At 46.6% G+C, this 15,556-nt stretch overlaps 1 protein-coding gene across 6 annotated transcripts in view; it reads right to left on the bottom strand.

Annotated features, from left to right (window-relative positions):
* Pde8b (phosphodiesterase 8B) overlaps positions 1-15,556 on the bottom strand; it is a 216,048-nt gene that overhangs the window by 187,823 nt on the left and 12,669 nt on the right. For 4 of the 6 annotated variants that reach the window (XM_057789950.1, XM_057789953.1, XM_057789951.1 and 1 more), the window contains exon 1: positions 861-1,487. The exons of the other annotated variants lie outside the window; for them this stretch is intronic. In XM_057789950.1, the coding sequence (XP_057645933.1) occupies positions 861-1,199 (339 nt within the window). In that variant the 5' untranslated portion in view covers positions 1,200-1,487. Of the gene's footprint in view, positions 1-860; positions 1,488-15,556 lie in introns of those variants that run through there. 6 annotated transcript variants of the gene reach the window in all.

The raw sequence follows: 15,556 nt of genomic DNA, 5'->3' as shown, positions 1-15,556 counted from the left end.
TGTGTCTATCTAACACTAAGAGTTTAGAGGCATGTTTTTTTTTTTCCTCTCCATGATGAGATGTGTCATTAATCTTCAATTTGCTCTTAAGTGATTACATCTGACACAATGATTTCCTCTTGGATGTAACAGTACTTTGAAAACATACAGATGAGCACTGTTGGACTAAATGTTCCTCAAGAACTATCTGGAGACTAACCGTTCCACACGCTCACACTCTCATTCCCCGTGGCAGGTAAATGCGCAGAACCCTCATTCTGAGGTAGCTGCCCTGAACTGAAAACCACCTCCCTCCACAGTGGCTGACATTCCAAACTCTGTGTTCTCTCCATTATGTCCAGAATATAGTCATCCCAGAGAAACACTACAGGGACAACAGGTTTCACTTGGCTCCCCCAGTCCCTTTCTATAGCTCTTCAAATGTAAACAGCCTGATTCATTCACAAATCCCTGCACTGGGCCACGGCGCTGAGAACTCCATCCAGCCAAGCTGACTTGCAGGTGAAAATCGGAACCTACATGCAGAGATCAGCGCTAGGATTTCATTCAGAGAAACTCGCAAGCTCTTCTTGGCGATGCATGCCCATCCCTCCAGCTACATCCATTGGGCCACAGGCCGCCCCAACTGCTTTCCCCTGCGCTGCACTCCACCTGTCCCCACCCCAGGACCAGCTAGGGTTGGTCCCCTGCACCCTCCAGGATCTTTTCCTTTCCCGATTCCATGGGCCTTCATCACTCGCAAAAAATGAAAAGTAAACTCCTCCTTAGCAACACTCTCCCCCAAACGACCGCCCAACTCCCGCACGAGCCCCCTACCCGGTACAGACCCGACGGACAGCACCCCAACAGCTCGCATTTACCTTGACGCTGGTGTAGCTGGTCTGGGTCTCGGCCTCAGCGCTGCTGCAGCAGTGGCGCCTCCGGCCCCGGCAGGTGGTCACGGCGGGGCCCGAGGACCCCGTGCTGCTGCCACTGCCCAGTTCTGCCCGGGACCTGCGGACTCGGACAGCGCCCGGGGGTCCCGCCGCGCGGCTCGGGGGCATGGCGTCGGCGGCGTCGGTCTGCACGAAGAGGCCGTGCAGGGGCGCCGTGGGGCCCTGCGACAGGCTGCTGGTCTGGCGGGGCGAGTTGGACTCATCTGAGTCCCGGCAGTAGATCACGCCGCTCTGCGAGACATGGATGCTGGGGGCGCAGCCCATCCCTCAGCCGGGATCCCCAGCGCGCGCCCGCCCGCGCCCCCGGGCCACCCAGACTCGGAGCTCCCCGCGGCCACCTGCAGTGAGGGGGCGGGCGCGGTGACGGTGGCGTCGCCCAGACTGCGGGCCCCCCAGCCTGGGTGGCCACCGCTCTGTCGGGCTTGCCTTCCTTCGTGCCCCCTGGCAAGCGTCCGGGGGCAGCACGCGTCACCCCAACTTTCCCTCCCGGGCCATCTTCCTCCCGGAGCGGCAGAGCGCGCACACACGGCCCGCGCGCCCCGGCGGCCGCCACCCTCCCCGCCGCAGCGCCCCAAACGCGCGCCCCGCGCCTCCGCCCTCCGCTCCGCCCGCGCCTCGGCCCGCACCGCCCAGCTCCCCACACCCGGGCCAGGGCGCCGGCCCGCCGGCCCGCCCGCCCGCCAGCCGGCTCCGTCTTCCCCACTTTCAGTCTTCGCACGTCCCCTTTCCGTCTCTGTCCTCCTCGGGGTCCCCAAGGGCCACCCCACTGCATTCCGCTCCCTGCCGCACAGTGCCTGGCACCGTGCCTCGGAGCCCTCCCCAGCTCCTAGCTGCCCAGAGGCCTTGTTTCTTCGGGAGACCCAAGTCCACAAGGCCCCCTAGTGCCCTAGCCCCTCTCCCCCTAGTCTGCACAAGACCCTTTCCGGGTCCGGAATGGCTGGGTAGACTTTTGGGGTTAGTGTCTTCTCAAAAAACACATCTTCAAAGGCATCCCTGACTTGTCACCAGGATGCCCTTCCCAAACAGCAGGGAACATATAGCTCAGACCCATCCAGCCCATTGATTGGCTTGTCAACACAACTTGAGGAGTTGAGAGACCCAGTTTCATTAATAGTTACATCTTCATTCATTTCAATGCCAGCACCCACATACTAATCTTAAGGTTCAACTGGGTGGCAGTCCAACCTTTAGAAAAAGTCCATTCCCTGTCTGCATATCCTTCGGAAGTTCATGCCAAGAGATGGGCTGTGCCACTGGGAACAACATCCTCATTTCCGTCAAAGATCCAAAGAAAGAAGAGACATCTGTCTGCATGTGGTTTTTTTGTTCATTTGTTTGTTTTGTGGTTATTCGTGTTTTGTTTGGTTTGTTTGTTTGCTTGCTATTGTTATTTGTTTTTTGCTTTCTCCCCTAGTTTTCAGCTCTTCTCGGGGTGTCACTAAATGTTCATGCTGACTTTCACCTCACCTAACCTCCCACTGCTGTCTATCACCCTGGACTGGGCAATCCAAAATGGCCTCCCTCCGTTCTCTCCGTGAGGCCCACAGTGGTTGAGCCCCACTGTGGAGGACAAGAATTCTTTTAGAAGCAACTATGCCATGTTATAGCCTCCAGTCACCGCATGCCCACCTACTCGTGGGCCCCTTCAGTGATTTTTGCCACAGCCAATGTGGCACAAGGGAGATCGTGAAACAGTCTGAGCAAGGATTCCATTTAGATTTCTGTTAGGACAAATTTCAATGCAAAATACAAAGAAATAAGTATCCAGTTCAAAACAACATGGCTCTTCTCCTTCCCCCCAGGCCATCAACTCTTAGTTATTGGAAGATGTCAACTGATGTCTTCTCACTACCAAAGAGAAACAAGATATACATCCCTCCACATCTGAAGTCCAAACTGGGTATGGTAGTTAGTTTACCCCTATAATTCTACATATTGGGAGGCTGAGGCAGGAGGATTACACATGAGGTCAAGCCCAGTCTGATCTCTAGGTCTGTAGGTCAACAGATGAAACTCCTGTCTCCAAACAAACAATGCCACATTCCAAGTTCCGACAGAGAGAGAGTCAACTTTATTCTATTGTTTTGTGTCTCAGTTTACCTGTCACTTTTTTCTTCATCTTAATGACATAAAAAAAAAAAATCCTTCTTTAGTTAGTCTGAGGAAAATCCCTGTTCGAAGGGTTTCCCAGTGGGCTGAGTTTCCCCAGCAAACTTTGAGGTAGTGTTTGGCAAGGTGTTTATTGAGTGTCCTGAAAGCAACATTTGGAGAAGAACAAAAAGAGAAGTGATGTCTGAGCTGAGGGAGAAACTGACCTAGCCTTGGGCATCCTTCAAGGAGGATGCCGGCACTCTGATGATGCTTCAGAGAGGTCCTGAGGTGGAGCCGCAAAGACGGACCTTTGTATACCTGTGTAGATCAATCATTCCTCCCAGCTGTGTCAGTGGCCTTGGGCAACGTGGACCTCTTTGGCTAAGGCACCTCCCCCTCCTTACAAAAGGGCAACAGTACCAAGGTTTCCGCTGGCAGCATGCCCTGCAGCTGGAGGAGTAAATCAGCCTTTCTTTTCTGACATCACAGCTCCCCCACAGCTCCCTTGCACATTGATTGGACACCGTACAGATGATACTGCCATAGTACAGGGGGACGATAATTCACTTTAAACTAAATCTGATAGCTACCATCTGTAATAGGTTCTTTTTTCTTTTGGGGTCACCAACCTGCTCCCAAATTATGATAGTTTGGGCATTATTTAATTTTGAATTATTATTAGTTTTGAATGCTAGGCCTGGCTTAGGCTCGTTTCTGGCTAGCTCTTTTAACTTAAAGTAACCTGTTTCTCTTTATCTACCTGTTGCCTCGGGCTTTTTACTTCCTCCTTTCTTCCCTTAAATCTTTCACTGCTTCTCCACGTCTGTCTGGCATCGGCCTGGCTTCTTGTCCCAGGTGTCTCCTTCATTCCCTCCTCCTCTAATTCTTCATTTCTCTTCTTCCCAAGCCTAGATTTCCCCTCCTATTGAGTCTCTCTGCCTGCTAACCCCACCTATTCTTTCTCCTGCCTAGCTATTGGTTATTCAGCTTTTTACTAGACCAGTCAGGTGCCTTAGGCAGGCAAGGTGAAACAAATGTAACACATCTTTGCATAATTAAACAAATGCATCATAAACAGAAGAAACACACCTTTACACAGTTAAAATAATATTCTGCAGTATAAACAAAGGTAACACATCTTTGTCTAGCTAAAATAATATTCCACAACAACCATCTGCCTTCCTTCTAATGGATCACTAAGGAGCAAACAATAGCAGAGTTAAATTATAAGACCCCAAAAGTCTCCATTCCAACTCCTGACAATGTTAATTTTCCTCAGGGAGTTCCTCTACACCCATCTCAGGCATCGTCCTTCACAACACTGAGCATCAGATACTTCTCATGCCGTTGCTGTGTTCAGAGTGTTCTCAAGGAATTATTCAATGAAACTACCCATTGAAAAGAAAAGTGCCCGTGATGCTTTGGAAGGCAAACCTATGATAAAAACACAAAATATATCCTTTCTTCTGGTAGAGAGCCTTAGGATATGAATCGTGATGACACAGACATCCAGAACCAAATTTAGGTTGAACTTACACATTATAAAAACTGAGTAAGCCTCAATAGGACCAGACAGCTTTAGAGGATTCATTGAACATTTCATAGTGGCACCAGGCCATGTGACTTCTCCATGGGATAGAAGACAGAGAGAAAGTACTTTAGGTTACATCCCATTTCCAACGCAGCCAGTAACTCAGACACAACTTCCACCTCCAACTCTGGCTTGGTGAAAGATTTATATACATTCATGCTGTCTCTGTAATATCCAAATGCTCTCCGTGGGAATGTGTGGCCTGCCCCCATGACGGGAACAGATCTAATCTGATGGCTGAACCTTAGAGCAGTGTGTAAATGGACACAAAGTCAGCTGAAATCATACCCCCAGCTTACTTCTAAGATCCGAACGCTGGCCTCAGGAAGTGATTTCTGAACTGATTCCCCTGCAAGGACGCAGAGCAACCCAGGGCGACAACAGTGTCTGCATGTGCAGACACTGCAGCTGTCATTTCGGCCCAAGTTGTAAAATAAGGTCAGAAAACCCAGCATTATAAAAAGAAATTAATTAAAGTGATAAAATTTTAGCAACAATGTCCAAGAAACAAGTCGAAAGAAAGCCAATTGAATTTAAAAAAAAAAAAAAAGTACTTAAAAAGAAAGCAGAAATTTAGCTCATGTTCAAGGTCAGCTGCGTGGCTTTTATGTTTGATAATGATATTAAGCAAGAGCTTGCTGCAGAATTATGACCCAGAGTCCTGCAAGATCATGAAGAATTAAGGTCCATTCTCCTTCGAAAATGGAATGAACCTCCCAGAATTCCTCTCAAGGAGCAGAAAATGCAATTAATACATGTTTGAATCATTTTTAACCACAAAGGTTAAAACAACCACAGTCACCTAACTGATCTTTAGATAACCAAACATTTAATCAACCTTAGAGAACTTCTGGGTTCAGACAGTGTTCCTCATGGGAGAGCCTTGGGAATGCAACCACCTGACAGGTCATAGGACAACATTTCTGAAGCAACCCAGACCAGCAGGAGGTTCACTGAACTCAGAAGAGTCACTCTGAAACCTGACTCTGTGCAACCCTGGGGAAGTCATTTAACCTCTGAGCTGCAATGTCCTGCATCATCTCTGACCTCTCAAAATTACCAGCTTTTGAGTGCTAAGACCCCAAGCCTGAGGGCACATCAGAATCACCCGGAAGAATTTGTCAGAAAAGGCAGCTGTTGTTTCTAAGAAGGTGAATCTAATGGAGCCCATCCTCAGCCTTCTTTGAGGACCATGTTAGACTGGAGTCTTTCCAAGTACCTACCGCACCCAGACAGTTAGGCAGCTCCCAGATAGCAGGCTGAGCTTCTACCCTCACCCTTTCTACTCCAGCTAAAGTTGGCTAGACAGACATTCAGAAGAGCGAGCCGAAGTGCATCGTCACTCGAGGCTGGGGATCTCAGGGCTGACTAGAGCAGGAAGCCAGACCCCTACCAAGACCTAAAACACTCCACACCAGCTTGGCCCAGCGTGGCCAGTGTGGATGGCTGCGGAGCTTTTCACGATAGCACCGTCTCGCTAACCTACAAGAGTGCCTGTCCCGTTGTTTCTGATGCCACGTTAGGAAAAGCTCCTGAGTACAGAAAGGGAGTAAACGGTGCCGTGGGAGAAATTCGCACCCATTCTAAGAATCCCCTGCCTTTTCCTCAGTTTAACTCATGATGACCCACCCCTCCATCAGTTTTACATCGAAGTAACTATCCAAAATACCACAATGCTACTTACTCTCTTCTGGGTACTCGCCCTTTGAATTGGACCTTCGTAAATTTGCACATTTTTCTCCCTCTTCCTAATTTGTCTTCTCTTCCAGTTCTTGCTTTGATAGAGACAAGAACCTGGAAACTCCGGGCAGAGATCTCAACCTGTCTGTCTTCCATCCTAACACGCCCACCTAGGCTTCCTACTGTTTCCCCAGAAGATCTCATCTTCATCAGGGTCTGTGCCTCTGACAGTCGTGCACAGATCTCCATACTAGCATGGTTAGCTCCTCCCTTCCTTAAGTCTCTTCTGAAATGCCCCTACTCCATGTTTGCTATCGTTAGCCCTATGTAAAACTTCAATCAGCATTTGCCACAGCCACTTGTGCCCCTCCTGAATCCCCTTGGCCTGAAATTTTTGTTTCATAGCATACGTCACCTTTCATTTTACTATATAGCTGCTCCCTTGTAATATTTACTGTCTATCTTGTCTCACTAGAATCTAGGCTCTCCATAGGCAGGATTTTTCTGGTTTCTTATTTATTTTTGGATCTCCTCCATTCATTGTATCAGTGCCTCATATACAGCTGGGTACTCAAATATTTGTTCAATGAAGTAGGAATTATTAATTTTTTTGCCTTCTTACTCTTGACTGTCATAGCCCAAAATTAAAGAAAATATTGTTTTAAGTAAGAAATTTTATGCTCTGTGATTTTAGTTTTTAAAGTCAATGAATGTGTTTAACTTGAAAACCCTCCTTTTAGAAATAAAAATCATCTGTATAGATTTTTATATCAGTGCTATTCATAGTAATGAAGTGTGAAAGAAATCCATACATCAAATACGTAAGGCATAGCCCAGCAAATTGCGCTACTATGTCTATCACTATTTCAATGAGTTTAAATGAAAATTAGATTAAAAAGCAATATTATATACATATCTCAATTACAAATATGGAAAAAATATATGTACTTACCGAGGTTTTTAAATTAATGTCAAACATGATCTAAAAAATGCATTAAGATAATCTAAATGAGTTAGTGTCGTGTTAACTAATTATCTTCTTAAAAAAATGGCAAGTTATCATTTATGGGCTTTCATTGGTAGTTTTTCCATCAAATAAGGAGAAAGATGGTAGGAGAAGAATGCAAGGAGATGGACAAATTAATGGATACACATTTACAGGGGAAACACAGAACCAGACCCACAAAAGCATATGTAGATATTTTTAGGCTGGAATATTCCTAGCTGCTGCATTTATAGATGCAGCTATTCAAAGAGAAAGAAAAAATAAGTTGTATTTTTAATTATGCTTGCATCAGTTTTTAGATTTTATTTTCCAAAGACCAAATGAAATTAAGGAAAGAATTTGGACAATAGGACAGATCTTTCTTGCCAATTGTAGAAAGCAAAACAGAGAAGATGTAGGGAGAAAGGCAGCTAACATCACCAAACCTGCAGGGCGTTGAGTACTGGACCCTTATCTACATAGTGAAAAAGTGATCTGTTCTTCTCAGCCACAAGAAAATCACCACAAGAAAGGTCTGGACCAGCTCCTGGGAAGAATTGTTAACTCTTTGTCTCCAGGTTCTCTTTGGCTCGAGCAGTCAGTCTATAAAGGATGGAACATACATTTTCAAATGTCTTATAAATATATTTCACAGAAATGTTCAAGACATAAAAAGATATTCAAATGAAACTCAGGGTAGAGCCCACTCCACAAAGGAGCTTCCAGAGTAGCAAGGGACTTAGAAGTTACAAGAAATAACAGAAATACCATAAGGTACAGGAGCAACAGGATGAATGGTACTATCCGTTCTTATCTGGTCATTAAGGTAATTGGGGAAGACTTTATAGAGAAAGAGGAATGCTAGCTAGACCCTGGCTGGGCAGCTTAGTAGTCAGAGGAAGTCAGTATGAGCAAAGTCACAGAGGCACATCTAACCTTGATGGAGCTAGAGGCCATGGACACATAGAACAAGATTCCTGAACCAGGGATGATAAACCCAAAGGGGAAGCAGACGGCAGATGACAGGTGCTGAAACTGCCCTTCTTTGTAGAAGTCGCTTCCTTTACAGAGGAGGCTGAGGCAGGAGAGTTGGTATAAATCCAAGGCCAGCCAAGGCTACATAGTAAGTTCCAGGCCATCCTGGGCTATAGAGCGAGACCCTGTCTGAAAACAAGCAAGAAGAAAACAAGTAAGCAAACAAAATGGGTCCGGGTTTCTAAGTAAGCCCACTCCTACCAGGATGCACATCTCGATGGGTGCGCCATTTGTTCCAAAACATACATCATCTATTCATTCAGCAGATAAACCCTGAGGGTCTGCTGGGCATCAGACGCTAACTCTGTACCGGGGAATAAGAAGGGAATGGTGTCAGCTCCCTGAATGTAGACCACTTGTGGTGGAAGATTAGGGAAATAAGCAATAAATTCTCTAGGATTTGATGAAGGTGTTTATGAGTGTTGAAATACGTTAAAGGGGCCTAGCGAGCTGCTGCATGCCTAAAATCCCAGCACTTAGGAGGCAAAGGCAAAAAAACTCGGTAGGAATTCAAGGCTGGCTTGGTCTCCACAGTGAGTTTCAGACCAGCTAGAACTATAGAGTAAGGCCCTGAAATAAACAAACAAATTAATTAATTTAATTGATGTGAAGAACTCTGGGATAGGGTTATTGACATTTTCGGCAGAGATGACATTTGGCTACGATTGTCAGAAAACTTCATCAAACATGATTCCCCTTCATTCCTTTTTCATCTTTCTGTACTGAGCAGGACACTGGGTACCACCACTCCACGGGGCACCATGAGAGATATGAAGTACGTCCCAAGCGAGAACACAGATCTGTATCCATAAGGTATGTTCATACTTACTGTAAGATAAAAATCCTAACTTGGAGAGAAGGCGAGTTTGGGCGGCAGAGACCTGTAAGATGTCACCGAGGAGGTATGGGTGTGGTTCCTCAAAGAAAGGGCAGGATTTGAATAAGTAGAAAAAGAGGACATTGCAGAAGACCTCCGTGAAGACCTAGAGGGGGGACATTTGCTGAATACTTGAACAATAAAAGAGCTGGCTTATGATAGGGGGATCATAGGAACCATGTGTGCTGAAATCCGAGGATCTTGCTGAGCTGCCCCACCCCTCACTGGTCCCGGAATACCTGGCTCTGCTCCTCCGTGGACACTGGCAAAACAGCTGACCCTTGAAGGCATAGGCTGAGCTGTCTATGCCCATTACCTGAGAGGGTGGTCCCAGTGGCCTGAACCTACCAGCTCGGCAACCACCCAGACCCATATCCTGGGCATTGGGCTGGCCCACCCTAACCTCTTCCCCATCTGTGACCGGCTGGAGTGTGACAAGGCTCTGGTCCTATGAATGACAGCCACAGGATCTCCATGACTGGAGCACCAGCAGGACATCTGAAAGGAGCTTCAGTAAGGATCTAGCGATGATGGTGTACCAAAGACCTCGAACCAGACCAGTGACTCACGGCAATGAACAGTTTGTGGATGGGGCTGATTGGACTACAGTGCATGACACACCGCAGCTCCCAATGCCACTAGGACAAGCGAAGAAGTGTTGGAAAGATGGAAGAGTGAGGTGGGTTTTTTGGGTCTTTTTAAATTAATTTTGAGAGGGGTTTCTTTTGGAAGGGCATACTGTAGGGGTGAGGGGCAAATGTAGAGGGATTGGGAGATGAGCGGGATTGGGTTCATAATGTGAAATTCCCAAAGAATCAATAAAGAATTAACATGGGTGGGGGGGGGAAGGCCTTGTGGTGAAACCGCTAAGCACAAAGGACCACACAACGGGTTTCTAAAATGTTTTCTGGTAGTGTTTGGTATTGTCACGCATTATGTGTCTTAGTTTGTGGGATTGGAGCTAACTAGTTACACTATGATTACCAAGGAACCAAATGTCAGACCACAGAGCTTGGCTGCATTCAAGGCATGAGAATCACCCTGGTTTTCAATCAAACCAAATGGGCTATTTGACCAGGATGAAAATGGCTGCGTGTTCATGACTGGCCTGCGAGAAGTTGGGAGTGAGGTCAATGAGGAGTCAGACTAGCCCAGACATGGGGTAGTAGCGATCCTTACAGACCTAATGGTGTCCTCCCAGATCACCAACCCTACCCCCATGGTGATAGTGATTGAATTAACTACCCTTAAGGGATAATAGCATAAATGAGGTCATAGAACTGAGGACCCTAACCCACTAAGGAGAGAGAGCCCCACACTGCTGTCACACACTGCGGAAGGAGCCTGTCCATTCAGACAGGGAAGGCAGTGTCTAAGGCAAACAATGGAGCTGGAATACCAGATTCCCCACGCTTGCACTCTGACCTGGGAGTTCTAGACTGCTGATTGGTGAAAAGTACATTTCAATTGTGTAAACCACCCAGTCTGCAGTATCTTGTTGAGACAGTCTTAGCATCCTGAGTTAATACAATAATGTGGAATAGATGGATTTGTGAGGCTAGAAATAAAGAGGAAAAGGGATTTGACCGATCTTGTTGTGACCAAATCCCTGGGATCTGGTGTCTGATTAGATAAGGGGCCAAGGAGCCTGTGTTCTCAAAGGCAGCTGCAAAATCCCCAGCTGAGATAGGGCAGAGTGTGCATGAGAATGCGAGCCCTCGTCTAAGGAACAACACCTGCATGCACAGCGGATGCTTCCCCTGGATTTGCGATCTTGTGGAGCCCAGAAGTTGGGGTCTAGAAACCAGAAAGTATCTACTCAACTCCAGAGCTGACATTTGTCCCCAGAACAGGACTAGAATATGAGACGAGACATCAAAAAGGTCTTTTGTGTCTACTTCTGGGCCTGGAGAACTTACAACGAGGAAGGAAAAACACTTAGCATTGTTGTAAAGACTAGAAGAGGGCAGACAGGCACGTCAGCCTCCAGGTTCTCCTTGCCAACCAACAAGCGTATGGCCCACCCTTTCGCCGAGAGACTAAGAAAGACGTCTCTTTGCCAAGACTTTCTTGGGCTTCTCTACAACCAGGCACACCCTAGGGATGTTAGTTTCTTGCTTCCTGTTTGGATTGCTAAGGTCATCTTTGGAGACTTTTGCTGCAAGAGTTGCTTCTAAACCCTTGGAATTTCACCATTACCCAAGAGCCTCAAGACTGTGACTTAGCCCAGGGGCCCTGGATTAGCACCTCCCTCCGATCCTGTGTCTTAATCCTCTTGCTTGGCTGCTGAGGCAGTCGCCTTTCAACAGGAAGTGTCTTCCTTTCGGAATTTGACATTTGCTCTGGAGCATGGCACTTCCGGTGTTATATCTCTAAATGTCTCCAAGGTAACAGTAGCTAGACCATGACTGATGACTTCTTCGCATCGTGGACAGAAATAGATTAAGTCACATGGAAGAGAGCTTTCCGGGTTCTCCAAACCAGTGACAACCGAACTTTAGCACACACACATCAGCGTGGGCCATCTGCAAAGACACAGATTGCACATCGAGAGAGTGTACCTTTCTGACTTGTTCTGAGTGACCGGACTACCACATCCTCAAGATCACACTTTGAAAACCACTTCTGTCCACAAAGCAAGATATTACAAACAAAAGCAGTGGCAGGAGCAAAACTCCTCAAGTGTGATATTTGATTCCTTAATACGCAACTTGTGCTGGAAGCTGAAGCTTCATTCCACAGAGGATCGCCATAGAACACCATAGCCTGAGGGGTGAGAAGATGGCAGATTTGGGTGTCTCCACTCGCCCTTCCTGAGAGAAGTGGGTCTGAGGAGGACTGGTTTACTCATGGAAGTCAATATGATATTAATATACACGATAATACATTCCCAGTAGAGCACTTGATTTCATTTTTTCTCGCTATAAATGATTCAAACCTAGGAAGACAAGTCCGCTGTATTTCAGGAAAAAATAAAGTTTTACAAAAGAAAAAAAAAAGAAGAGAGTTGAGGAGATTGAGAGGAGAAGAGATAGTGTAAATTGGGTCCAGTGTACAGACACAAAGAAGGTAAAATTATTTCCATAATTCTAGCCACCGTGTGGGAGCAGCTCATTAGCAACCGTTTTTGAACTTCTGCGTGCCTTATTTTCCAGGCTGCTCCCGAGTTTGTGTCTTTAGATAGGGAAATTTTCAACACCTCTTTTCTGTTTACCATTGACCTGAACTCCCACCTGGCCTAGTTAATTGCTTGCTCTCTCTAAGCACTGAGTCACCCACTTTTAGAAGAAAAACCCCACATATCCCTTCACAAAGAAACAAGGCCAGTGCTGTGCACAATGCATGTCTCACCAAGATCTCAACGCCTTGGTATCAGTGAATCTACTGTTTCAAGCACCACCTTTCTTTCCTGGGGAAGCCATATACAACTACCTCGCCTCCTCCTCGGGTCTCAATGATGAACCAAGGTACAATTCCTCCAAAGTTTACTCTGGGGAGCCAGTGAGCTTATAGGGGTTACTTATAAGTGAGGGGTTACTTACAGGAATGTGGGTGCTCCCCTGCAAGGTCTCACACCAGAAAGTCTTTACCTAACAGGGTAACAGCTTTCCTACAGCCATGCAGATAAAGCCTTCCTTCTCTAGTCTTCCCAGTCTATATATCCTAGCCGCTCCCCAAGGCCAGTGGAATTAGGACAGTGTTACAAACAACAAGGGGTAGGAGCCCTGTGACCCTGCCTGCCCAGCTGGGGCCATCTTTTGCAAGTGGGTACAGCCCAAATCCCCAAGATAGCAATTGTTTGGCTAAGAGGATTTTCCTGTACAATACCAGAATGAACATTACCTTATATACACACACACACACACACACACACACACACACACGGACGGACGGATGGATGGATGGACGGACGGAGGGAGAGGGAGAAGGAATGAGGGAGGGAGGGAGAGAGGGAGGGAGAGAGCGCATGCCACCGCTCTACAGAGTCTTGAAACAAGACTGACACGTTGGGGCATACCGTGCCATGAGAATTATCTTTGGATGATGACCAGGAAACAGCATCTTTTGGACACAGAAGACATCACATGAGTGACGCCTATGACCATACAGCAGCTGTGACAACACACACAAGACCTATGCAAGCACAAACCAGGCCAAATCTCGCACGGAGAGGAGAGCTAGGCATGAAATTCCACCCCTAGCGCTGGAGCTAGTGCCACTGTTAGCTGCTTGGAGAGAGAGCAGATTTTCTCTGAGAGTACTGAGAGTATATAGGCCCTGGTAAGCCAACCGTGCTCCAGTCACTCATCCAAGAACACGCGGACAATATAAATTGGTTTGATGTGGAGGGGGCGAGCTAAGTTGGGTGGATAAGGAAGCAGGGGTGGGTCCGGGAACAGTTTGGGGGAGGGGGGATGAATATGAACCAAATAAACTGTATGAAATTTGAAAAAGAAAAATCTAATCAAATTAAAAAAAAAACCCTAAATCTGGGAGCTAAAACTACAAAACTCTTAAAAACCTGTATACCCCACAATTAGAAGGATCATAAGTCCAAGTCTAGGCTGATAACGCTAACTACAAAACGATAATGAGCTGAAGTACAGATTCAACTGCAAACACAGATGGGCCTGGGAGGCATGCTAAGCGAAAGGAGCCAGACAAGAGGTCCCGGAGCATAGTCTATGTGCATAAGACATCCAGTCTATTCTAAGCTCTGACATATAAATCAGGTAGCTTCCAGGGTTTGGAAGATTGCAGTGTGAAGAACGGCTGCTTCAGGGGTGAAGGGTTTCCTTTCAGAGTGATTTTTTTTTAAAGAGCTGAAACTAGATGGGGGTTGTGGCTGCACAACCCAAAGTTAAGTGTACTTTATCACACACTTGGAGATGGTGATTTTAAATTGTGCGTATTTTATCACCGTAAAGCAACTAACTCACCACTTTACTAGAATGAAAGAAAAACACACGTCAGCCAGGAACAAACGCAGAGAGAGCACCTGATAACTCCTGACATATGTGGACTGGAGAAGAAATCCCCATAAACCATTTATGAAAGGCCCTGGCTGCAATCCATTGCCTCAAAGAGGAAGAAAAGAGAAAACTCGATGTCACTCTCAGCTGAAACTTGCTCAGTGCCCCTGGGATCTGGAAGAGAGCACAGCAGTGCCTCACCCCATACCTGTCCTACAGACCCTAACCACCACACTAAAGCAAGAACAGAGTATCCCACAGGCTGGAAAGGAAGACTGTTCACAAGCACACATGTGTACAAAGAGAGCCCTAAAGACTTCAAAAGCAAACGCTGGAACCAGTGAGTTCAGCAAAGCTCAGAACACAGGGCACCTGTTTTCTGTGTGCTGCTAATGAGGAACTGGACATTGTGCGTGCCGCCCGCGGTGATGTGGAGAAGCATAAACATTTCTCCTAGCTGAAAGCTACAACACCAACGAAAAGTGTGAGGAACTGAGCTTATCCAGATCCGCTCAGTTCCTTGGCAGCAGCGTTGCTGGGACGGATATCAGTTCTCCAAAAACTGTTGGACCTATTCAGTGTCATTCCAGTCTAGAAACTGACCCCATGATTCTAAGATCTATGCAGAAATACAAAAGATCTACAGTAACTCAGTGAATTCTGCAAACAACATTGAGAGATTATGCCTGCCTTTAAGACTGAGTAGAAGGGCACAGTGAACGAAACAGGCAGTGCTGGTGTGATGACAGACAAAGGAAAAACATGGAACACTATACTGTCCAGGTACAGGACCGTGCGTCAGCTCCATTTCAATAATAGTTCCGTGGAAGTCAACTGGTAACGTAGAGTCTTTTCAGCAACGGTGCTAGGATGACTGTGTACACAAAATGGTGAGAAGAAATAAGCACATAAATACCACCCCTGGCCCCGACTTTACATCACTCACAAATATTAACCATACAGGTCACAGAATTAAGCAAAGAATCCAAGGCTTAAAAACATCTCGAAGTAAACATAGATGTTTGCAAATGTGGAGTAGACAAAGATTGCTTAGGGAAAAAATGTAAGAGGAATGTGCCGCAAAATGGAAAAAAAGGGTGTATTGGAGGTCAACAGAACTCAGCAATCTGTTCTTGTAAAGGGTCTTTAAGAAAAGAAAAAGGAAAGACACTGACTGGAAGAAAAATACATCCAGAAGAAGCTTACCTCCCAGGACTGGAGACAGGGCAGTGGTTGTCTAGTGTAAGCAATACCCTGGGTTCAGTCCCCAGTACCACACACACATACAGACATGCACACGTGGGCACAGAGAGAGAGAGAGAGACAGGCACACATAGGCAACACACACATAGGCAGGCATGTGTGAACACACATACACCACACACACAG

This window comes from Chionomys nivalis, chromosome 15, assembly GCF_950005125.1.
Source record: "Chionomys nivalis chromosome 15, mChiNiv1.1, whole genome shotgun sequence".
NCBI classification, from domain to species: domain Eukaryota; kingdom Metazoa; phylum Chordata; class Mammalia; order Rodentia; family Cricetidae; genus Chionomys; species Chionomys nivalis.
This window is presented reverse-complemented; position numbering and strand designations above follow the sequence as displayed.